Source organism: Hemitrygon akajei, chromosome 5 (assembly GCF_048418815.1).
Source record: "Hemitrygon akajei chromosome 5, sHemAka1.3, whole genome shotgun sequence".
Lineage (NCBI taxonomy): Eukaryota > Metazoa > Chordata > Chondrichthyes > Myliobatiformes > Dasyatidae > Hemitrygon > Hemitrygon akajei.
The window spans coordinates 84,802,195-84,828,539 of record NC_133128.1 but is presented as its reverse complement, the minus strand read 5'-3'; the positions used below and the strand labels follow the sequence as shown (position 1 = coordinate 84,828,539).

Sequence of the window (26,345 nt, the reverse complement as noted above, 5' to 3'; positions counted from 1 at the left end):
TGCACATCCACACGCTGCCAAAACCAATGCGAGACTGGCGGGAGTGAGACTGTGAGGCGTGCACATGTGACTTGTAATTGGCGGAAAAGCTGTGCTTCTCGTCCCAACAGTGAGACTGTGAGGCAGTGCTCCTTGCATAACTGTGAGTTTTGGACTTACATAAGAAGTTGGTAGAAATAGGTTCCTCACATAACTGTGAATCCACGTTGTCTGAAGACGTGTATAATGAGGATAGGGTGTATTTTCCACTCCCTCTACTTTCACCAGATTCACTGAGAAATCTATCGTGTTACTGTGTAACATGTTTAAAAAATGTCAAATAAAAATATGTGGGAGTATTCATCAGAATAGTATCCAGTAGTCAAGAAAATCTGCTAACCACCATGACCAAATAGCAATAGTTCTGGATTATTTGTATTAAGGTTGCAACTTGTTTTGGTACATTTCACTGTAGAAAAGAAAATGGAAAATAGTATAATGTTTCCACACTCTTCTTAAACTGAAATCTTACTCTTTGATTGAATACAACTGACCTCATACTTCAACTTACTGGAAAGGTTGCTGGTTGCTGCATTTTAGATGTGCTATTAAACCAAACTTCAACAGACATTTTAGGTGGACATAGGATCTCATAGCACTAAGAAGAGTTTCTTAATCAAATTCTATTTTCTATTTTCAATCCCACCGAACAGATTAATGGATATTTATCTAATTTTCTCTTTATCAGATTTTGCTTTGAATAATTTGGCTAGTGGAACTGTGAACAACTATTTAAAAGTACACTTTGACTTTGAATCCCTTTTCTTTCTCACATTAAATGCAGCGGTTATTGATAAGCTCAGGGCATTGTAAAGGCATTAGAGTTGGTGATATTGATGAACTAGTGCCATAAACAGCATTATATTTGTTTTGGAAAATTCTTTCAACATGGTGCCAGGTAAAAAGTTGTAGAAATTTGACCCAGTAATAATCAGCAACATTTTCAAATCATTGCTTTGAAATGCTTTGCGGCGATGTGCTTTTCAACTCATTTTGGAGTTACTGGTGAAGGGGGGTTTTGTAAAACTTGCACAGTGCATTAGTAGTTTAGGAATTGAATGCCCAGGATCTTGGATGAGGTGCCAGTCAAGTGGGTTGCGTTGTTCATTTCCAGCTTGTATTCTGTATACATAGAACATAGAATAGTGCAGCACAGTACAGGCCCTTTGGCCCACAATGTTGTGCCAACCCTTAAACCCTGCTTCCCATATAACCCTCCTCCTTAAGTTCCTCCATATACCTGTCTAGTAGTCTCTTAAATTTCACTAGTGTATTTGCCTCCACCACTGACTCAGGCAGTGCATTCCACGAACCAACCACTCTCTCAGTAAAAAAACCTTCTAATATCCCCCTTGAACTTCCCACCCCTTACCTTAAAGCCATGTCCGCTTGTATTGAGCAGTGGTGCCCTGGTGAAGAGGCGCTGGCTGTCCACGCTATCTATTCCTCTTAATATCTTGTATACCTCTATCATGTCTCCTCTCATCCTCCTTCTCTCCAAAGAGTAAAGCCCTAGCTCCCTCATGACAGAATAGCTCTAAGGATTTAGGACGTATCACTGCAAGCTGAACTGAAAACTTTGGAACTCGTCTTTAATGGAGGAATAAAACCCCACAGTTGTCAATTCCATTTTCTACACAAAATTCAGCTGCTTAGCTGCCCTGATTTTTTTTGTGTAAGGCTGTTTCAGTACTGTGATGGAGGCAGCATGGAATGGTGGGAAAATAACAGATTTTGGAAACCAGCAATGATATTTTGCAGCACAAGTGACTTCACAAATTACCAAATGTACACCAGATTATATATGTATATGATATACTTTTTTGAATTTCAAAGCTGCTTTCAATATATGGTTAGTATTTACAAGCATGTTTTCTGGAGATATTTGAAGTAAGTTCTAAATTTCATTTCTCCCTCTGCAGGTCCTGCTCAGGTTCCAATGGTGTCCCCAAATGGTTCAGTGCCTCCTATTTATGTGCCTCCAGGATATGTATCCCAGGTGAACAGTTGTGACTTCTAATATAAAGTACAATTATGTGGGAAAATATGTACAATAATATAAACCAAGTTAATTTTGATTATATTACAGCTTAAGACTTTTAACTAGCAAAGTGTATTGCTTTGTCTCAGGAATAGCAAGTCATATGTTTACCCTATAAAGCTGTGCATAATTGTAATGAATAAATCAAGTTTGGACAAGGTTGTACATTTTGGGAAAACTTACATTCATTCAATGAAATTGTGTTGATTCTATTGTTCTTTGGAAAAGCAAGGCTTGTTTTACTGTATCTCGCAAATTGTCAAGGGTCTTTATCAGTGTTTTGGAAAATCTTGCTAATTGGATGACAGTCGTATGTCATGCATAGGAAATGCTTCAATAATTTTGTAATGCATAAGATAGGAATATCTGATTTAGCACACTGGACATCAGTACATAATTATTATCTGAATTATCTAGCCTTATTTCTAATAATTAATAACTATAATGATACGTGTAGACCTCCGTTAGTCTCGATAGACCATGGATTTGCACCTTGGAAAGTTTCCAGGGCACAAGCCTGGGCAAGGTTTTTTTTTTAAAATGGAAGACCAGCAGTTGCCCAAGCTGCAAGTCTCCCCTCTCCATGCCACCAATGTTGTCCAAGGGAAGGGCATTAGGACCCATACAGCTTGGCACCAGTGTCGTCGCAGAGCAACGTGTAGTTTAAGTGCCTTGCTCAAGGACACACACAGCCTCAGCCAAGGCTCAAACTAGCGACCTTCAGATAACTAGATGAACACCTTAACCACTTGGCCATGCGCCAACACTATAATGATATAAAGTAAAATGTATTACTGTCTTTGCTTATAATGATCTTGTGGGTAAGAAATTAGTCCTATATTTCATAGTGGTTCCTCTCATTCTGGTTACTTTATGAAATGAGGAAAGTTGAGTTAGAATAAAACAAAACTTGCTCTGTCAGCTTCAGATTTTAAGCAGGGCTATTCTACTTGATGTTGCAGGTTATTGAAGAAAGCGGTGTTCGAAGGGTGCTGGTGTTACCTCAACAGCCAGAGTTTCACCCTGGTAGTCATCCACCAATACATCCTCATCCATATATGCCTACGTTTCTTCATCCACCTGTCCTACCACATCATCAAATGTACTCTACAGGACCAGGCGATGTTTCAACACAGTACGTTCCACAGCATCATCCTCCACATTCATATACAGATCAAGGTAAACACAGTTATATTTTATTAATCATTGTATATTTTCAAAACTTCCTGGGTGGAAAATCTGTTTATATTCATATTGGTTTATTATTGTCACATGTACCAAGTGAAAAGCTTATCTTGCATAAAGTTCATACAGATCAAATTATTACTCAATACATTGAGGAAGAACAATGTAAAACAAAGCAGAATGAAATGTAAAAACTACAGAGAAAGTAGAGTGCAGGTAAACAGTAAAATTCAACTTCATAATGAGATAGATTGTGATCTCAAGAATACATCTTATTGTTTAAGAGTCTGGTAACAGCAGGACAAAAGCTGTCCTTGAGTCTTATATGTGTCTTCAGGATTTCCAGTGGGAGAGGGGAAGAGAGAGAATCTCTGAAGTTGGTTGGATCTTAGATTACCCAATGGAATTCCTAAATTGCTTGAATTCTATAAGAGCAAACTTGTCTGGCATCTGATGCTTGCCTTTTTGCAACTAGTAGGAAAAATAACTTGCCTTAAAATATTTATTTGGAGCGTATATTGAATTTATGATTTGATCTCTTTCAAAAGACATACACTTTTCTCTAGGGAAAGATGTTCTTTGTTCAGAGTTGAATGGGGGTTTAGCTCTTACTCATTATATCAAAATACCCTGTTCAATATCTGGTGATAGAGTTCAAGCGGTTTTGTTGTGATTCAGAACTTCACTGGATAGGTTACTTGTTAGGGGAAAACAGATCTATGGATTCAGTAAATGGGACAAATGACACTGATTATGATTAAGCATGTTAACCATTTATTTACAGACAAACAGTAAAATACTTGACCAAACATCTAAGTCAAACATACTCATCTAAGCCACCCTAAGTTACAAAACATATGACATTAAACATTTAGTAATGCCTGAAACCCAATAGGTACTTCATTAAATCTCCCTGAATTTACACAACTATAAAACTAAACATTCAACAAACAGGTAATTAGCTAAGTGTGAGCATAGGGCCTCCAAACTGCAGCACACTTTCTCACTGGTCGTGCACTCAGTCTGAAGTGAGCCTTTATTGAAAGAGAGAGAACCTTTCATACATGCTATTCTTATACCCCTGAGGCAGTACCAGAAGTCAGTGCTGTGGCATGAAAGCCAACCGATGGTAAAGAGCTGTTGCATCCTTCAACATGCCAATCAACAACTGGCAAGAAAATTAACCCTTTACATTACCAGCTACCTCTTGAAAGACACAACACCATGACAGTTTTGGCCCTCAGGCTAGTGTAACAACTGCAAACGCCCCAATAAGCTACATATAAAATACAAAAGTACAATTCCTAGTACTATAAGGCCAATAGTTACTACCCAGTGTACCACAGTAGTCCACCGTCCTCCTAGCACCCCAGAATTCTACCAGCTTTCCTGCCCATGGTGTAATAGCTATAGAGCTGGTCCCCCACTTTCTTAATCTTATCCACTGACTATCAGATGTGATCAGCCAAGTGATTGATGTTCCCTGACTCGTCAGGAATGTAGATGCAACATTTGCGACTGATAAGTGCCACATTTCACTCTGAGCTCTTAATATAAGGCCATCTGATTCTGCAAGGCAACTGTTCGAATAGCTATCATTTCAGCCAATACTTGGGTCAGTGCATCCATCATGTGCTTGAAAGCTATGGCTGTCTCGTTACCTACCGTCTTCATCACAGAGTCATATGTCGCTGTTTCTGGGACAGTCTGGTCATACCATACTGGGTAAAGGCTATCATCCAAAACCTTTCTGCTTCTGTGGTAGCCTTCTTACTATGCCAACCAACATGAACAGAAGAGGTTGGTATATATACAGCACCGCATACCCTGAATAGCAGCAGCCATACTGCCCTATGGGGAGCCATGGGTAGGCCCAGAAGCCAGATATCCAGTAAGCTGCACTCAGTGTCTAAGGAATGCCCACCTTCACACCATCATTTGACATATACACAGTTGTCCTAGGATACTGTTCCTGCTCACACTTGCTGTGTCCCGCTCACTGGTTGGACCTGTGTCTATCATACCACCTACACCAACATTCCATTCCCTTCCTTATTGGCTGGGGAATCACTTTCAGAGTCATGACCTTTGGATTAAAAAAAAAATCATACATAGGGAAATACCAGCCCTTAAAGCACTTGCTCTACCAGGGGTCACTAAAGCTGAAGTTCTTTAAGGCTGTTACCATACTGTGGGGTGAGGTTGGTTGGAATAAACTACTCCCTTCCAGTTTTTCTAAAACAGAAGGCCAAAACCCAAGAAGCTGGGCAAGTTCTCCCAACGGTCTTTTTTCTTGTCATCAAAGAGGATCATTATTAATGATGTCCCTTGTTAGGAGTGCTCGTACAAATCCAACAATCCGATATGTTGGTCCCATTTGCATATTTGTATACCATCCACAGGAACTTGTAATAGGACCTCCTACCCCAGGTCAGCATCAACACTGCTGTCGTCAGCGTCAGAATGTCATTGCCATTCTATAATGTAGGAAGACACAAACTCACTCTCTCTCTCTCTCTCCTGGTTAGTCACTAGTTATTTAGACATAAAGCAGTCTTGTTAGCCAAAACAACAACTTTTAGGATTGCTCCCCAAATCTTCCAATCTACCAAACTATGAATTCCAAATTTGTAATTGAACTGTCCACCAAGGAACAGTTTCCCTCTGAAATGTGGGTATCTCATATCCAAAATAAAGATGCACAGATTTCCATCAACATAACCTGGATTCCACATGATGTTACAACCTTGGCTCTCAGGAAGTAACACAAAAGGAATTACAAACAGAAGATATTTATTAAATTAAAGCTAAGGTAAAGGGAGAAAGGGTGATGTGGTAGTGCTGGCTGCAGAATGGGAGTGGCCTTGTTTTTAAGCTGTCCCAGCAGGTGCCGGCAATGGAAGGGTAATTGCAGATGTCCCAGGGAACTGCAACGCAGGTTAAAGAGGAAACACAGGCCAGGGAATGTACAGGACAAACACCCTTGCCCTTAATAAAGGTTACTCTGGGGCAACCTAAAGCTACCCTAATAATGCATACAGTATGTTCAATAAGGGATATAGGGTGTAAGCAGACGCCAGGTACACACTACCTTAAAAGGGCATCTGCTAGCACATTGTCCCTTCTAAAGATATGGCAAAGTTTCAGGTCATACCACTGCAGGAATAAACTCTGCATTAAACACTGGTTAGAGTTCCTCATGCTGCAGTAAAAGACCGGAGGGTTATGGTCTGTATACACAGTGAGTGGAGAATTGGAAGAAATTCTCTTGTGGAGTAGTGCTTCTGATGGACCTCCAATTTCTTAGAGAAATAACACATAGGATGCTCCACACCCAGTGAATCATCTTAGAGGAGCGCAGTCCCAACACCAACATCACTAGCATCAACAGCTAACTTAAAGGGTTTACTGAATCAGGATCTGCTAGGACAGAAGCACTACTCAGCAAGGCCTTCAAATTCTCAAAGGCATGCTGACATGTCTCCGTCTAAACATAAGGAACCTTGGGACTAAGTAAGGTTAGTTAACGGTGCAGCAATGGTGGAAAAAGTTTTGCTAAGACTTCTATGGTAACCTGCCCTTCTGAGGAACCATTTCAGCTCTGTCTGGAGTGCTGGTACAGCAAAATTCACAATGGCCTCTACTTTAGCCCCAATAGGGCAGACTTGACCATGGCCTACAACTTTACCCAGTTAGGTAACTGTAGCTTGCCCAAATTCTTACTTGGGTCAAATTTGCAGCCACTAACTGCTTGAAAACCTCCTGTAGCTGGGACTATCCTCTCTGGAGTTCAGAAGAACGAGAAGGGATTTTATAGAAACATACAAAATTTTGAAAGGGATAGATGAGATAGAAGTAGAAAAGTTATTTCCATTGGTAGGTAAGATTAGAACTAGAAAACATTGCCTCAAGATTCAGGGGAGATTTAGGACGGAGATAAGGAGAAACTATTTTTCCCAGAGAGTGGTGAATCTGTGGAATTCTCTGCCCAGGGAAGCAGTTGAGGCTTCTTCACTAAATATATTTAAGAAACAGTTAGATAGGTTTTTACATAGTAAGGGAATTAAGGATTATGGGGAAAAGGCAGGTAGATGGAGCTGAGTTTACAGACAGATCAGCCATGATCTTATTGAATGGCAGGGCAGGCTCAATGGGCCGGATGGCCTACTCCTGGTCCTATTCTTGTGTTCTTGTGTTTATGTTGAGACCAGGTAGAGCTGTAAATTACCGAATCATCAGGGTAAGCATCACAACCTGCAACTCCCTCTAGCGCCTTATTAACCAGACTTTGAGAAGTTGCTAGGGTATTCCTCATTCCAGAAGCCATGACCTTGTACTGGCAAAAAGCATCAGGAGTAACAAAAGCAGAAATCTCATGGGCTTGATGGGTTATTGGCACTTGCCAATAGCCCTTTAAGAGATCCAGCTTAATAACAAGTGATGCAGAGCCAACATGGTCAATACAATTATCTAGACAAGGAAGAGGATAGGAGTCAGGCTTAGGTATAGAGTTTACCTTGCGAAAGTCTGTTCAAAAACATACTGAATCGTCTGATTTAGCAAACAAAAGACAAGGAACTCCAGAGACTTGAGCTGGGATCCACTATACCACATTCCAACATGTAGTTTATTTTCTTACACAGAAGCTGGCGCTTAACAAGTTTTAGCCCGTACAGATGTTGTTTTGATTGGAACATCATTACCCACATCAATATCATGCTGAAGTACATGACGGAATATCAGAGAAAAGGGCCAAATTTTGATTGATTACCTGAATTATGTCAGAGCACTCAGGAGGGTTTAGATAAGACAGGTGAGTGTCCAAATCAGCAAGGATTTTGGAATTTGGCAACCTACCCTGAGGAATCTCTTTAGAAATGGCACCAACATTTTCATCATCATCTGCATATGGAGACTTCAGCACATCCATAGGCTTAACCTATGTGGACAGTGTGTTTCCAGTCATTGTAAGGTTTCAAAAGGTTAACTTGGCACAGATGCGCGTTACACTTATGATCTGGAGTCTTTATACTGATCCCACTCTGTGATCGATTACATACGGCCCACTGTACTGAGCCTGCAAGGCAGAGACAGGCAGTGGCAAAAGGAAAAACACTTGGTCCCATGGAGAAAACACTCTGTGTTTAGCCTTCCTTTCATACCAAGTTTTCTTCTTTTCCTGAGCTGCCTTCAAGCTTTCCCTAGCCAGTTCACGTGGTTGAGCCCCCATTATGTTACAACCTCGGCTCTCAGGAAGTAACACAAAAAAGTCAGGCCACTAAAGGAATTACAAACAGAAGATATTTATTAAATTAAAACTAAAGTAAAGGGAGAAAGGGTGATGTGGTAGTGTTGGCTGCAGAATGGGAGCGGCCTTGTTTTTAAGCAGTCCCCAGCAGATGCTGGCTATGGAAGAGTAATTGCAGGTGTCCCAGGAAAGTGCAACACAGGTTAAAGAGGAAACACAGGCCAGGAAATGTATGGGACATAAGAATGACCGGTGTGGAATCAGGGTCTCTCTCTAAAAACTAATTTCATGGTAAACAGATAAACAAACAAGCAAAAATCCATGTTTGTATTTTCCTTCCTTTAGAAACTTCACATGTAACTGCAAAACTTACTACAAACAATTAATTGGAGTGAAAAACTTCTTAACACATTTTCCAAAGAATATAAAAGCATAGATGACTGGTTGGGGGCCCCCGACATGTTAACACATTCACACAGCCAATTAAAGATAGGAGCTCCTGCAAATTCACTTCACTGAGTAGCAAAATATCTCAAACTTCCCATATTGATTAGTACCCACTCAGTCATACACATATATATGTGGCCGCAATGTCTTTAACATGCAAACCATTCACACTTTGAACCAGAAAATCTCTTGCTCCAAAATATTAACTTAACATCAGACAAATTAATTCATGCTGATACAATTCTATTTCTATGCCATATTGACTATCCTGTTGTACATACTATTTATTACAAATTACTATAAATTGCACATTGCACATTTAGATGGAGATGTAACAAAGATTTTTACTCTCATGTATGTGAAGGATGTAAGGAATAAAGTCAATTGAGGAAATGTATTATTTTAAGACTTCAAAACAAGGAAGCAGTAGTTATTCATCATGCACAAATAAATAACATTAAATAAGTTTAAGATATGACATCCCCACATTACCACAGCTGCTGTGCCCCAAATGGGATAGTGTATGTTATATTTCAGTTTTGATTTCCTGGTGTTTCTGTGAAATCATATCACACTGTTGCTTTATAATGGCTGCCAGCAGCCATGAAGGTTTCCTCTGGCTCCCCTTCCTAACTGAGAACCCTACCTCATTCAGCACAGACACAAAGTAGTGTCTCATCTTCATGCTGCGGGGACCAACTTGTCTGAATAATCCACAGGCATGCTGTGGCCCACCAGTATCTTGACAAGAATTCTGACTCCCACATGGTTATTGGTCTATGCCAGGACTCTGCATTCCTCACATGGAGGTGGGGGGGGGGGGGGTCTCTTCCTTACTTGTACAAATGTTACAGGGAAATAGAATTGCGAATTCGATAAGTGGGACTACAAACACTGATTGCAAGTAAGCACATTAACCATTTATTACAGACAAACGATAAAACACTCAGCAAATTGTTAAAATGTATGTTCTCCCCAAATTTTTATACTTATTCCAATCTATCCCAATTTTTATTCCTAAATCTTTTTTTGATTCCTTAGACTCTATTATTTTGTCATATCTGTGGCAGAATAAGCGCTCTAGCATTAATAAGATCCACCTCCAAAACTCTAAAAAAGAGGGTGGCATGGCTTTACCTAACTTTCGCTTATATTACTGGGCAGCTAATATACGTTGTGCTGCTTTCTGGTTTTTCTTCCACGGTCAACCCGAGTGCCCTAACTGGGTGGCAATGGAGTTGAGCTCCACTAAAGAATTATCTATATCTGCACTTCTTGGCTCTGCACTCCCTAGCAGTCTGCCCAGATCAATAGCTAACCCTCTGGTTAGACACACTTTGCGTATATGGGCTCAGTTCAGGAAATGCTATGGTTTCCAGGGGTTTTCCGTTTCTAGCCCTGTCGCACATAATCACCTTTTTTTACCGACTACGTACGATTCAGCATTCCATGTTTGGTACAGGAAGGGCATTAGACATTTTGAAGATCTCTTCATTGATAATCGCTTCGCTTCATTTCAGCAGCTCTCCGTTAAGTTCAACCTGCCTAACGCTCACTTTTTCAGATATCTCCAAATCCGACACTTTACTGCTCCTTTAATTCCTAACTTTCCTGAAATGCCTGCGAAAAATGCTATGGACCTATTTCTTACCATTAATCCACTAGGTAAAGGTTTAATTTCAATTATCCGAGATAAACTAGCAGCCTTACGACGGGCCCCTGTGGATAAAATTAAAATGGCCTGGGAGCAGGATTTAAATATCTCCTTATCCGAGGAGAGCTGGGACTCAGTTCTCAAATCGGTTAACTCAGCCTTCCTTTGTGCTCGCCATTGCCTCTTACAGTTTAAGATTGTTCATAGAGCCCATATGTCTAAATCTAAACTATCTCGATTCTACCCTGGCATTAGTCCGCTCTGTGATAAATGCAAGAGGGGCGTGGCCTCTCTCATCCATATGTACTGGTTCTGTCCTAGCTTGGAGAAATTCTGGAAAGATGTCTTCACTACATTATCGGGTATTCTGAATCAGCACCTAGAACCTAACCCCTTAATTGCTCTGTTCGGTTTTTGGGGCGAGACAGATTTATGTCTGGGTCCGACCAAATGCCGAATACTATCCTTTGCCTCTCTCCTGGCGAGATGCTTGATCCTCCTTAGATGGAGAGATGTTGCCCCGCCTACTCATGCGCAATGGCTTAACGACATTATGGCCTGCTTGGACCTCGAAAAAATTCATTACTCAGTTCTTAATTCAGATCTAAAGTTCCATAAGGTCTGGAGACCTTTTATCGAGTACTTTCATAACCTTCCTCCTGACTAGGGTTTTTTTTTCCTTTTTTTTTCTTCTTTTCGGTTCCTTGCTTTCAGCTCCCTTTTTTTTTCTGGTAGTAGGCATTATTATCCTCTGTTGCTAAGTATATTCACAGTCTGGGAGTTTGACTTTCTGGACTTATACTCTTTATACTGTGTGGTGGTTGGTCTGGAGTTGTTGTTTTTTTTCTTGTGTTGTGGGGCTTGGGGAGGACACTAAGCTCACTTGTCTTTAATTTAGGTGCTTTTTTGTTAAATTCTTTTCCTTTGTAGCATATTGTTATTGTATGCTTAATCTTGCACTGTATTAATGCTCCTCATTGGGATTTGGGGTTTTTAATTTTGTAAAATGTTTTGAAAAACTAATAAAAAATTTTTAAAAAAAACACTCAGCAAACATCCGTCAAACAAATATTCATCTAAACCTCTGTAAGTTATAAAAATTACGGCAATGAATAATCACTGATGTCTCAAATTTAAAGGTACTTCATTATGTCTCCCCAATTTACACAACTACAAAACTAAACATTCAACAAACAGGTACTCATGAGTTGGGCAATCAATGGCAGGGCTGTGTAAAGAGAACGACCTTCTAATCAGGAAGGCGATCTAGATTTTAAAGTCAGAGTTTTGCGGCAATTTATCTGAGTTGAGGAACAACCAATCCCCAAGAGGGATTAATTAGAAAGGACCAATAGAAATAACTCAATTGCAAGTGAACCAGCCATTCTTTAGAGTGGCTTTGGCTCATCAGACTTGAGTGAGGTAAAATATCTTGTAAGTTACTCTCTCTCTGTTCTTATTTGTTCATTCCTCATCTGTTAGGGCATAGTAGTTTAGTGAGAATTGCTCGGGGGCAGTGTTTTGTACTCTGTGTCAGATGTGGGAAGTCTGGGAGACCTTCAGTCACCCAGATAAAAACATCTGCACCAGGTGCAACAAGTTGCAGCTCCTGAAAAAGTGTATTAAGGAATTCGAGTTATTGCTCAATAACTTTTGACTCATGCAGGAAAATGCGAAGGTGTTAGACAGGAACTTCAGGAAGGTAGTCACCCCTAGATTGCAGGAGGCTGGTAACTTGGTGACTATCAGGAAAAGAAAAGTACACCTGTGGCTGTTCCCCTCAATAATAATTATAAGACCATAAGACATAGGAGAAGAATTAAGCCATTTGGCCCACCGAGTCTGCTCCACCATTCAATCATGGCTGATTCTTTTCCCTCCTTGGCCCCACTCCCCAGCCTTCTCCCCATAACCTTTAATGCCATGTATAATCAAGAACCTATCAAGCTGTGCCTTATATACTTCCAACAACCTAGCCTCCACAGCTGCCCGTGGTAATAAATTCTACAAATTCACCACCCTCAGCTAGAGAAATTTCTCCATATTTCTGTATTAAATTGACTCCCCTCTATCCTGAGGCTATGCCTCTTGTCCTAGACTCCCCTACATAGGAAACATCTTTTCCACATCTACTTTTTCTAGGCCTTTCAACATTCAAAACGTTTCAATGAGATCTCCCTGAATATTTTAAATGACAGTGAGCACAGACCCAGAGCTATCAAACGTTCCTCTTAAGATAACCTTTGTACAACTTTGCATACTATTGAGGGGGATGACCCACCAGAGGGGAGCCACAGCAACCAGGTGTCTGTCACTGAGTCTGGTGCTGTGTCAGAAGAGCAGAGAGATAAAGAGGGGTGCCCTGTTGATAGGAGATTTCATAGTCAGAGGAACAGAGATGAGGTTCCGTTGGCACAATAGAGACACCCATATGCTATGTTGCCTTTAAGGTGCCAATATCAGGGATGTCTTGGATTGGGTCTATGGCATTCTCAAGACATCCCTGATATTGGCACCTTGAAATGGGCATCAGGACATCTTGGTACATACTGGCATGAATGATAGGTAGACAAGGTGAGGAGGTCCTGAAAAGAGATTTTAGGGAGCTAGGTAGAAAGTTGAGAATCAGGACCTCCATGGTAGTAATCTCTGGATTGCTGTCTGTGCCACTTGTCAGTGAGGGTAAAAATAGGATGATTTGGCAGGTGAATGTGTGGCTGAGGAACTGGTGCGGGGGGCAGGGGTTCACATCTTTGCATCACTGGGATCTCTTCTGGGGAAGTACTACCTGCATAAAAGGGACAGATTACACTTGAACCCTAGGGTGTCCAGTATCCTTGCAGGAAGGTTGACTAGAGTTGTTCAGGTGGATTTTAACTAACTTGACAGGAAGATGGTAATCGGAGTGATGGTGCTGAAGATGAGTTAGTTGGTTTACAAACAGGCAATGTGTAGTGACACTCCTAGCAAGAAGAGGCTGATGATAGGGAAAATTGCAGTCAACAGTATGAATTGCAACATCAAAAGGCAGACAGCATCAAAAAGGGCGGATGTAGGACTGAAGGTGTTGTATCTGAATGCGCAGAGTATACAGAATAAGGTAGATAAACTTGTAGCACAGTAACAGATTGGTATTTAGTCCTGGCTGAAAGAAGATTATAGCCGGGAACTGGAAGTCCAAGGATATGCATTGTATCAAAAGGACAGGGAGGAAGGCAGAAGGGGTGGAATTGATCTGCTGGTTAAAAAATAGATCATTATAAAGAAGTGACATTGAGTTAGAAGGTGTTGAGTAGTTGTGGATAGAGCTAAGGAACTGCAAGGGTAAAAATACCATGATGGGAGTTGTATATAGATCCCAAAACAGAGGTAAGGATGTGGTCTACAAATTACAACGGGGGACATAAAATACATACCAAAAGGACAAAGTTATAATAGGCATGGGGGATTTCAATATGCAAGTAGATTGGGAAAATCAGTTTGCTGCTGGATTCTAAGAGTTTCTAGTTTCTAAGAATTTCTAGAATGCCTCCGAGATGGCTTTTTCGAGCAGCTCGTGGTTGAGCCCACTAGGGATCAGCTTTTCTGGATAGGGTGTTGTGCAGTGAACCAGATTTGATTAGAGAGTGTAAGGCAAAAGAAACCTTAGGGGCACATGATCATAATACAATCAAATTCACTCTGAATTTTGAGAAGGAGAAGCTAAAATCAGATGTGTCAGCATTGCAGTAGAGTGAAAGGAATTACAGAGGAATGAGAGAGGAGTAGATTGGAAAAGAACACTGGCAGAGCAGCAATGACTGGAATTTCTGGGATAAATCTGGAAGGCACAGGATATATACATCCCAAAGAGGAAGAACTACAGTCGGCCCTCCTTATCTGCGGATTCTGCATGCGCAGATTCAACCAACCACGGATCGGGAAAACCCTCTCCAGCACTTGTTATTTGAGCATGCACTGACTATTTTTTCTTGTCATTATTCCCTAAACAATACAGTATAACAACTATTTACATACATTTACATTATATTAGGTACTATAAGTAACCTAGAGATGATATAAGAGTACAGGCAGTCCCCAGGTTATGAACGAGTTCTGTTCCTGAGTCTGTCTTTAAGTCGGATTTGAAGTCGGAACAAGTACATCCAGTATTATTTAGTGTCAGTTAGTCAAACGTTTGTCTTAGTATATAGTATACATTTTACCTTTCTAGGCATATAAAACACTTAAGAAACATATGTATTTCAATAATTAAACCAGTAATAATTGTAGCTTTCATCGGGGCAGGGCCTTCATATGCTCCATTAAAATTGTTCCGATTGTTGACCGACTGTAGCCCAATGTTTTTCCAATGACTGATGATGTTTCACCTCTTTCCGATCGCTTTATTACTTCCACCTTATTTTCAATCGTGATCGTGATTATTTTCGTGAACAGAAACACTGCGGATTCAGAGTTGCACCTGTTCCTAAAGTCCACCGCACTGAGACAGGTTAAATAAGGTCCGGGTTTCTGCTGGGTCCTAAAGACCACCACACTGGTCAGGCTAAATCAGGGACTTGAGCATCCATGTTTTATTTGGTATCCACGGGGGGTCCCAGAACCAATCCCCTGCGGATAAGGAGGGCCGACTGTATTCTAAAGGCAAGTTGACGCAATTGTGGCTAACAAAAGAAGTCAAAGCCAACATAAAAGCCAAAGAGGGGGCAGATAATAGAGCAAAAATTAGTGGGAAGTGAAGTTAAGGGATTGGGAAGCTTTGAAATGCCAACAAAAGGCAACTAAAAAATTCATTAAGAAGGTAAAGGTGGAATACAAAGATGGGCTAGCCAATAATATTAAAGAGGATACCAAAAATTTCTTCAGATACATAAAGTGTAAAAGAGAGGCGAGTGTGGATATCGGACTGCTGGACAACAATGCTGGAGAGGTAGTAATGGGGGGACAAGGAAATGAGGGGTGAACTGAATAAGTATTTTGCATCAGTCTTCACTGTGGAAGACACTAGCAGTATGGTAGAAGTTCCAGGTGTTAGGTGTAAAGTTACCATTACTAGGGAGAAGGTATTTGGGAAAGTGATAAGTCTGAAGGTAGATAAGTGGTCTGGATCACAAGATTCTGAAATGGTCCAAAAGACTGGAAAATTGCAAAATGTCATTTCATTTTTCAAGAAGGGAGCGAGACAGAAGAATGACCAAAAATTTTCTGTTAGTCTGACCTCAGTGGTTGGGAAGATGTTGTAGTCAATTGCTAAGGATGTGGTTTCAGGATACTTGGGAGGCACATGATAAAACAGACTGTAGTCAGCATTGTTTCTTCGAGAGAAAATCTTACCTGACAAATCTGTTGGAATTCTTTGAAGAAATAACAACTGGGATAGACAAATGAAATTGGGAAGCATATGTTGTGGACTTTGGTTGAAGAAATTAAAGGGTTAACTATTTTCACAATAGAGAGCAAATAGAAAAATGTGAGGCGTAAAGGATCTTGGGAGACCTTGTGCGGGATTCCGTTAAGGTTAATTTGCAGGTTGAATCTGTGGTGTGGAAGGCAAAAACAATGTTGGCATTCATTTCAAGAGGACCAAAATATAAAAACAATGATGTAAGGTTGAGACTGTAAAAGGCACTGGTGAGGCTTCACTTGGAGTATTGTGAGCAGTTTTGGTCTCCTTATTGTAGGAAGGATACGCTGAAACTGAAGGAGGTTCATGAAAATCATTCCAGGATCGAACAGTTTGTCACATGAAGAGCATTTGGCTCTGGGCCAGTATTGACTAGAATTCAGAAGAATGAAGAATGACCTAATTGAAACTTATTGAATGGTGAAAGGCTTTGATAGAGAGGATACTTCCTGGGGTGGGAAAGTCTAAGACTAGAGGCCAAGCCTCGGAATAAGACCATAAGACATAGGAGAAGAATTAACTCATTCAACCCATTGAGTCTGCTCTGCCATTCCATCAAGGCTGATCCTGGATCCCACTCAACCCCATACACCTGCCTTCTTGCCACATCCTTTGATGCCCTGACCAATCAGGAAACAATCAACTTCCACTTTAAATATACCCATGACTTGGCCTCCAGCACAGTTTGTGGTAGAGCTTTCCATAGTTCACTACTCTCTGGCTAAAAAAAAAATCCTTCTCACCTCTGTTCTAAATGGTCACCACTCAATTTTGAGACTGTGCCCTCTAGTTCTGGGTACCCTCACCATAGGAAACATACTCTCCAGATTCAACATTCTAGTCCTTTCAACATTCAGTAAGTTTCAATGAGATTAAGAACTCTTAATTGATTTGTCAGGCAAGATTCCCCTTTACGGAAACCACACTGACTTTTTATCATTAGTCTCCATGTACCCCAAAGCCTCATCCTTACTAATAGACACCAACACTTTACCAGCCACTGAAGTTAGGCTAACTGGCCTATAATTTATTTTCATTTGCCTTTCTCCCTTCTTAAAGAGTGGAATTACATTTGTAATCTTCCAGTCCTCTGGGACCATGCCAGAATCAAGTGATTCTTGAAAGATCATGACCAATGCATTCTTTATCTCTTCAGCAACCTCTTTCAGGGCTCTGGGATGTAGTCCATCTGATCCAGGTTAAGACCTTCGAGTTTGCTTAGCACTTTTCCCTTTGTAATAGCAATGGCATTTCATCCTGATCCCTGACACTTATGGACCTCTGGTACACTGCTAGTGTCTTCCACAGTGAAGACTGATGCAAAGTACTCATTAAGTTCATCTGCCATTTCTTTTTTCCCCTTTACTACCTCACCAACATCATTTTCCAGCGGTCTAATATCAACTTTCACCTCCCTTTTACTCTTTATATAACTGGGAAAAAAAGCTTTTAACATTCTGCTTTATATTATTGGCTAGTTTAATCTCATATTTCATCTTTTCCCTTCTTATAACTTTTTTAGTGCCTTTTGTTGAATTTTAAAAGCTTCTCAATCATCCAATTTCCCACTCACTTTTGCTACCTTGTCCTTGGCTTTTATGCAGTCCTTAATTTCCCTGTTAATCTCGGTTGCCTACCCCTACTTCTTCTGTGGGATATATCTATCATGTGCCTTGTGAACTATTCCCAGAAACTTCAGCCACCTCTGCTCTGCTATCTTCCCTGCCAGTATCCTCCTCCAATCCACCTGGGCAAGCTCCTCTCTCGTGCCTGTGTAATTCCCCTTAGTCCATTGTGATACCTATACATGTGACTTGTGCTTCTCACTCTCAAATTGCAGTATGAATTCAGTCATATTGTGATCACTGCCTCCTAAAGGTTCCTTTATGTTAAGCTCACTAATAACATCTGGGTTATTACACAACACCCAATCTAAGCTAGCCTTTCCCCTAGTAGGCTCAAGCACAAGCTTCTCTAAAAAGCCATCTCATAGGTAGTCAACAAATTCCCTCTTTTGTGATCCAGCACCACCCAGTATGTACCACAGCTTCTGGCTGCTCACCCTCCCTTTTCAGGATATTGTGGATGTATTCAGAAACATTGCAGACACTGGCACATGGTAGGTAAACTACCATCCATATTTCTTTTTTGTGTCCTCAGAAAAGCCTATCTATCCCCTTACCTATAGAGTCCCCTATTACTGCTGCCATCCTCTTCAGTTCCCTATGCTTTTGAGTCACAGGGCTAGACTCAGTCCCAAAGGCACAGCCGCTGTTGCTTCCCCCAGGTAGGTCGTGCCCCCCCCCCCCCCACCCAACAGTACTCAAAGTGGAGTACTTATTGTTCAGGTGGACAATAGTGCTTTCCACTTTCTGACATTCTTCCTTCCCTCTCCAGAAAGTCGCCCATTTATCTGTCTCCTGTAGCCTTGAAGTGACTAAATCCCTGTTGCTGTGCTACATGTTGTCCTATTCAGTCTAGTTTAAAAAAAAAATCAGGAGGGGGTTTTACTCTCGCATGATCTTTAATTCAAGCTGTTTGATTCAAACAAAACTCAAATTGATAGATAGGATGGATATATTGAGAAATACATGGTGAATTTTTGTATCCGCATGACTTGTATAATTGCATGGCTCTTGACAGGCTTTACGTTACTTTACTTTATTGCCACCAAGCAATTGATACTAGAGCGTACAATCATCACAGCGATATTTGATTCTGCACTTCATGCTCCCTGAAGTACAAATTAAAGTAAATATAATAAAAAATTTAAATTATATATCATAATTAGAAAATAGAAAAGGGAAAGTAAGGTAGTGCAAGTCAGGTCCAGATATTTGGAAGGTACGGCCCAGATCCAGGTCAGGATCCGTTCAGCAGTCTTATCACAGTTGGAAAGAAGCTGTTCCCAAATCTGGCTGTATGAATCTTCAAGCTCCTGAACCTTCTCCCGGAGGGAAGAGGGTCAAAAAGTGTGTTGGTTGGGTGGGTCGCGTCTGTGATTATCCTGGCAGCACTGCTCCGACAGCATGCGGTGTAAAGTGAGTCCAAGGATGGAAGATTGGTTTGTGTGATGTGCTGGGCTATGTTCACGATCTTCTGCAGCTTCTTCTGGTCTTGGCCAGAACAACTTCCATACCAGGTTGTGATGCACCCTGGAAGAATGCTTTCTGCGGTGCATCTATAAATAGTGAGGGTTTTAGGGGACAGGCCAAATTTCTTCAGCTTTATCATTTCTGAACTATGACTTCTAATATCTTTGAAACAGACTTAGTTGTGATACACCATTCATTAAAATTAGTTGATTTTAGCATGCCTGCATTTGTGTAGAAGAAAAATATTTACAAAAGTGGTAGGAATTCATGGGTGTAATCTTAAAGAGGAATTTAAAATAGTTGTAAGAAGGGGAAGGTGAGAAGAGAGCGTGCACAAAGAATCACAAAGTTGTGATTCTTGGAGGCAAGTCAAACTCGCCCATCTAACTGTAGTAATCTTTCACCTCTTGCATATCAAGAAACTCTCTCTCCTTTCTTGATCTCTCTGTCTCCATCTCTGGAGACAAAATGTCTACCACCATGTTTTATATTCCTACGGATCCCCACAGATAACTATACAGTACTGTGCCAAAGTCTTGGGCACATGTAAAAAAAATGGTTTTGTAAGTGAAGATGCTTTCATATAATAATGAGATGATGAAAAGGTTTATAAATATCAAAAATGCTATAAAGAGCAGTAAACAGTTAAAAAAAAAAGCAATTTTTGATGGGACCACCCTTTGCTTTTAAAAATGCATCAATTCTCTTAGGTACACTGCCATGAAATTTTATAAGAAAATCAGCTGATAGGTTGTTCCAAGCATTTTGGAGAGTTTGCCACAGTTCTTCTGTAGACATTGGCTGCTTTGCTTGCTTTTGTCTCTTCAGGTAATCCTAGACAGCCTCGATAATACTGAGATCAGGGCTCAGTGGAAGCTATACCATCTGATACCATATAAATTTTTTTTGCATTGTACTGTACATCTTCCTACCCTGTCTCCTGTGAAAATGCTGTTCCCTTTTCTCAGTTCCTTCATCTCCATTGCATCTGTTCCCAAGATTAGGCTTTCCTTTACAGGACATCAGACATGTCCTCCTCCTTCAAAGAACAGGGTTTCCCTTCCTCCACCATTGATGCTGCCCTCTTTACCAAACACATTTTCACTTCTCTGCCTGCTCTCCACTTTCCATTAGGATCACTCCCTGCTTGATTCCCTAGTCCAATCATCCCTACCCCACTAATCCCTTCCTGGTACATATCCCTGCAAGCGAGAGAAATGCTACAACCCTTAGCCATTCATCTCCTCCCATACCTCTCAAGGTTGAACTTCATATGCGATTTCTCCACCCATATCTGCAACTGATCTATATCCTGCTATACTCTTTACCAGTCTTCTGCACTATCCACACCCCTACCAATTAATCATATCTGCAAATTTAGTAATCCGCCCATCAACATTTTCATCCAGGTCATTTATATATCGTACATCACAAACAGCAGAGTTCTCAGTACAGATCCTTATAGAACATAACTAATCACAGACCTTGGGTTAGAATAACTTTCTTTGAACATGACCCTCTCTCGTCTATTGGCAAGCTAGTTCTGAATCCAAATGGCCAACTCATTATAGTTCCCATACATCTTAATCTTCTGGATGGGGCTTCCATGAGGGACCTTATCAATATAAAATCTATGTACATCTACAGCTGTACCTTCATCAATCATCCTCGTCACCTCATCAAAAAAGTCAAATCAAGTTAGTAATTTACGACTTGCCCCACCCAAAGCCATGCTCTCCCTAATTAGTCTGTGGTTTTCCAAATGCTTATAAATCCTATCCCTAAAATTTCTCTCCTTCAACTTCCCAACCATAGAAGTGAAACTCACTGGTCTGTGGTTTCCAGGATTATTCCTGGTTCCCTTCTCGAATAATGGAACAACATTAGCTATTTGCCAGACCCTCAGAACTTCCCCTTTGGTTAGAGAAGACACAAAGACCTAGGAATCTCTTCTCTTGCCTCTCTCAATAACTTGGGGTATATCCCATCAGACCCCGGGGAATTAGCAACCATAATACTCCATCCTCCACATCCTTCTCCTTGGTAAATACTGATGTAAAGTACTCAATAAGAACGTCACCTACGTGCTCCACATCTAAGCAAGTAGGCTGCGCCCTCCCGCCGACCCCTCCACCGTTATCATTGAGTGGTCCTATCCTCTCCGTAGTTCATCCCATTGCTCTTGGTGTCTATATATAATGCCTTGGGATTCTTTTTAATCCTACTTGGCAAGAACTTCTAATGGCCCCTCTTGGCTTTCCTAATTCCTTTCTTGAGTTCTTTTCTGGTTTCTTTATAATGCTCAAGGGCTCTGTTGATTCTAGTTTCCTAACATACTTTTTCTTCTTGACTAAATTCATTACTTCTATTGACATTCAGGGTTCTTTTATCTTGCCATTCATATCCTCTTTCTGATTGGAACATACATGTCCCGTATTCTGTGCAGTTGGCCCCCAAAACCTATATATGTCGGATGTGGACTTGCCCAAAATTATGTTTCCAATTAACTCTGTTTAACGCTCTCCAATTTAGTACTCTCCCCCAAAGTCCATACTTAAAACTCTCCCACAAGGCCCTGCAATTTGGAGAGGTAGAAGCTAAAGCCGGATGTATCAGTACTACAGTGGAGTAAAGAGAATTTTAGAGGCATGACAGAGGAACTGGCCAAAATTGATTGGAAGGGGACACAAGCAGGGATGACAGCAGAACAGCAATGGCTGGAGATTCTGGGAGCAATTCAGAAAGCACAGAATAGATACATCCCGAAGAAGAGAGAGTATTCTAGAGGCAGGACAACACAATTGTGGCTGACAAGGGAAGTCAAAGCCAACTTAAAAGCAAAAGAGGGGCCTATAATAGATCAATAATTAGTGGAAAGTTGAAGGATTGGGAAACTTTAAAAAACCATCAAAAGGCAACTAAAAAAACCTTAAGGGGAGAAAAGATGAAATATGTAGGTAAGCTAGCAAATAATATCAAAAATGATACCAGGTTTTTTTCTGATATATAAAGAGTAAAAGAGACGAGATATTGGACTGCTAGAAAATTATGATGGGGAGGTGGTAACAGGGGATAAGGAAAAGGTGGACAAACTGAATAAGTATTTTGCATCAGCCTTCACTGTGGAAGGCACTAGTAGTATGATGGATGTTTGAGAGTGTCAAGAGGCAAAAGTGAGTTCAGTTGTTGTTACTAAGGAGGATAGTGCTTAGGAAACAAAAAGGTCTGAAGTTAGATAAGTCACCTGGACCTGATGGACTACACCCCAGGGTTCTAAAAGAGGTAGTTGAAGAGATTGTGGAGGCATTAGTAATGATCTTTCACAAATCAATCCATTCTGGCATGGTTCCGGAGGATTGGAAAATTGAAAATGTCACTTCACTCTTCAAGAAAGGAGGAATGCAGAATAAAGGGAATTATAGGCCAGTTAACCTGATCTCAGTAGTTGGGAAGATGTTGGGATTGATTGTTAAGGATGTTGTTTCAGATACTTGGAGTAACATCACAAAATAGACCAAAGTCAGCATGGTTTCCTTCAGGGAGAATGTTGCCTGACATATCTGTTTGAGTTCTTTGGAGGATAGACAAAGGAGAATTAATGGAAGTTATGTACTTGGATTTTCAGAAGGCCTTTGACAAGGTGCCACAGATGAGGCAGCTTAACAAGTTGAGACCCCATGGTATTATAGGAAAGATACCAGTAAAACCCTCTCACCATGGCTCATAATAAACCAGGTCTGTTAGCTAGCTCTGGCTAATAGCCATGTGACTCAGCAATGCATGGATAACAGTGAGATGGCCATATTCAATAAGCAACACATGTCTAGGGTCAACAGAAAAGTTGGAATGTTCCATTGAATGGTGAATCTGTGGAATTCATTGCCATAAACAGCTGTTGAGGCAAGATCACTATGTGCATTTAAGGCAGAGGTTGTTGGGTTCTTGATTAGTCAGGGCATGAAAGGCTATGGGAAAAAGGCAGGAGAATGAGGTTGAGAGGGCAATAGATCAACCATGATGAAATGATGGAGCAGACTCGATGGGATGAATGGCCTAATTCTGTTCTTGTGTCCTATGGTCTTATCTTTATCTATGGCTATCTTAAAACTTAAGAAGCAAACACGAGGAAATCTGCAGATGCTGGAAATTCAAGCAACACACACAAAATGCTGGTCTAACCGAAAGGAAAGATAGTAAGAGATTTGAAAGTAGGAGGGGGAGGAGAAAATGCGAAATGATAGGAGAAGATCGGAGGGGGTGAGGTGAAGCTGAGAGATGGAAAGAGCAGTTAGTCCTGACGTAGGGTCTCGGCCCGAAACGTCGACAGCGCTTCTCCCTATAGATGCTGCCTGGCCTGCTGCATTCCACCAGCATTTGTGTGTGTTGCTTAAAACTTAAGTTGTAGTCACTGTTCCCTAACAGCTTACCCACTGAAAGTTTGTCACGTAACTTGGGTCATTCACCCGTTCCAGCACAGCCTCTCCTGTTGGACTATCTACATATTGATTTTTTTTAAACCCTCCTGGATGCGTCAACAAGTTCTACCCCATTTAAATCTCTTACACAAAGAAGTTTTTGTTTATATTGGGAAGTTATGTCCCCCACAACAATAACCCAATTGTTCTTAAATCTTTCTTTAATCTACCTGCATGTTCCTCGATGTCCCAGTAGCTATTGGGAGGGTCTGTAGTACAATCTCATCAGAGTGATTTCATCCTTCCTATTTTTGAGTGCTTCCCATATATACAAAACCGTGGGATATTTAGCACCCATTCCTGTTCCATGCTCTAAATTCATCACCTTTACCTAGCATTAAAATACACACACTTCAAACTATTGGCTCCATTGTATCTATTACTTGGCTCCTGCCTATTTTTACTCACCCTGATATCTACTTCCCTCTCTGTTCCTGAACTTTCTGACCTGATGCTCTGGTTCCCATCCTCCTGCCAAACTAGTTTAAGTCTCCCTAAGTAGTACTATAGAACCTCCAGACCAAGATGTTGTTTCCTGTCAAGTTCAAGTGCAGTCCATTCCTCTTTTACAGGTCACTCTTGCCCCAAAAGAGGTTCCAATGATCCAAGAACCTGAAACCCTGCCCCCTGCACCAGTTCTTCAGTCACTCATTCATCTGTACTAGCGGTCTATTCCTGCCTTGACTAGCACGTGGCAGTGGGTGAAATCCAGAGATTACTGCCTTGGAGGTTCTGTTCTTCAGCCTCTTTCCTAATTCACCGTGTTTACTGCGCAGGATCTCTTTCCCCCTTTCTGCCAATGTCATTGGAGCCAATGTGCACCAGGACTTCTGGCTGTTCACATAATTGTATTTGAATAATTGTCATCCACAAATTACCTGCCTTAAAAAATCTTAAGCAACATACCAGTTGGAAGAGGTTTACTCTCCCTGCTAAGCATCTGCATTATTCCCCCTTGCAACAGGTGTTACCACTTCTGCTTCAGAAATCTTCCTGCACAGTTCTTCTATCGCTAGATTCTTAATTCCTCGACTGTACCAGTGACACCCCTCTCTCTTTCAAACTCTAAACAACTTTTATGCACACTTTGAGGCATGCAACAGAATGCCAGCCATAAAAGCTAACCCCCTGCCAGGTGAGCAACCACTGTCAGCAGCAGTTGTCAGAAGGACTCTACAGAGAGTCAATCCCCGTAAGGCGGCTAAGCCAGACAATATCCCAGGCCAAATCCTCTGGAGTGTGCACAGCAACTCTCTGACATATGCACTGACATCTTCAACATTTCAGTCATCCAGGCTGCTGTCTTCATATGCTTCAAATCAGCCACCGTCATCCCTGTACCAAAGAACTCTACACTAAACTAAATGACTATCACCCAGTGGCACTGCTACTAATCATCATGAAGTGCTTTGGATGGCTGGTAAGGGAACACATGAAGAACTCCATTCCTACCACACTGGACACTCACCAATATGCTTACCCACAGAACTGCTCTTCGACAGATGCCTTAGCATCTGTTATGCACCTGGCCCTGACACACCTAGAAAACATGCACACTTAAATCAGAATGCTATACCGGGATTTCATTTGGCATTCATCACAATTGTTCCACAGACCTTGGTGAACAAACTGCTACTTCTCGGTCTAAGTACGCTACTGTGCAACTGAATGCTAGACTTCCTAACTAATAGACCTCAGAAAGTTAAGATACACAACCACTCCACCCTCCCCATCATTCTCAACACAGGTGCCCCTCAGGGCTGTGTGGTGAGCCCACTGCTGTACTTCTGCTCAACATGATTGCATGGCCAAACTCTGATCCAGAGTAACAATGATTTCATTCTTCTTTACACTTGTGTACAGGAAACAATCTTGTTTCATTTTTCAGACACCCAGAAATTACAATATTTTCCCAAAGTCCATCTCCCACACACTTCAGGACAGTTCAGTGGAATAACTCAACACTCTATCAATCGCCAGATTCTCTAGAACATCAAGACCCTCTCCCAGTAGTTCAATTTTACTTCGTCCCTACAATTTCTCAGATGCTATTATATCCTCCAAATCATATTTCTGTTGCATAGGACCACTCCTTCGGTATTTGTTAATCGCCAGTATTAATATTTTGGTAATAGGTAAAATTAATTACTGAAATATTTAATGTTGTTCTAAATGCCACTCACTTAGTTTCTACATATATGTGATTAGATATCACTATATAAACTGAAATCTTGGAGATTTTCTGTAGCTCAAACAGCACCTTGTAGGGGAGTACTCAGTTAATGACTGTCCATCATGACATGAAATATGGTATCTGATTCATTAAAAATCACTGCATTTGTGTTGTTGTGGAAAAATATAATTTGTTTTATTCAGTCACTGTAAATCAATACAGACAAACCCTGTGTAACAACCATTCTGGTTACAGAAATTCTGGAATTACTACTCAAAATCTGAGATGCAGAATGCCAGGGGTGATGGTAGAGACAGGTGCATTAGGGATGCCTGAGACTCTTAGAAAGGCACATGGTTGAAAGAAAAACAAAGGGCCACATGAGAGGGAAATGTTAAAAATGATCTTGGAGTAGATTAAAAGGTTTGCATGTTTTGGGCTGAAGTGCCTGTACTGTGCTGTGCTGTTCTATGTTCTATGAATAAAATTCATTTTTATAGAACTGTATGTGTGGTAATTAAATAAGTAAATACAAAGTGTGAGCTGAACAAGTTTTGTCTTTTTTAAACTCTTTTCATGATACA

The 26,345-nt window shown here is 40.9% G+C and overlaps 1 protein-coding gene across 7 annotated transcripts in view; it reads left to right on the top strand.

The window, feature by feature from the left end:
- fndc3a (fibronectin type III domain containing 3A) overlaps nt 1-26,345 on the top strand; it is a 244,020-nt gene that overhangs the window by 129,958 nt on the left and 87,717 nt on the right. For all 7 annotated transcript variants that reach the window (XM_073045939.1, XM_073045938.1, XM_073045940.1 and 4 more), the window contains 2 exons: nt 1,962-2,038; nt 3,043-3,259. In XM_073045939.1, the coding sequence (XP_072902040.1) occupies nt 1,962-2,038; nt 3,043-3,259 (294 nt within the window). The remainder of the gene's footprint in view (nt 1-1,961; nt 2,039-3,042; nt 3,260-26,345) is intronic.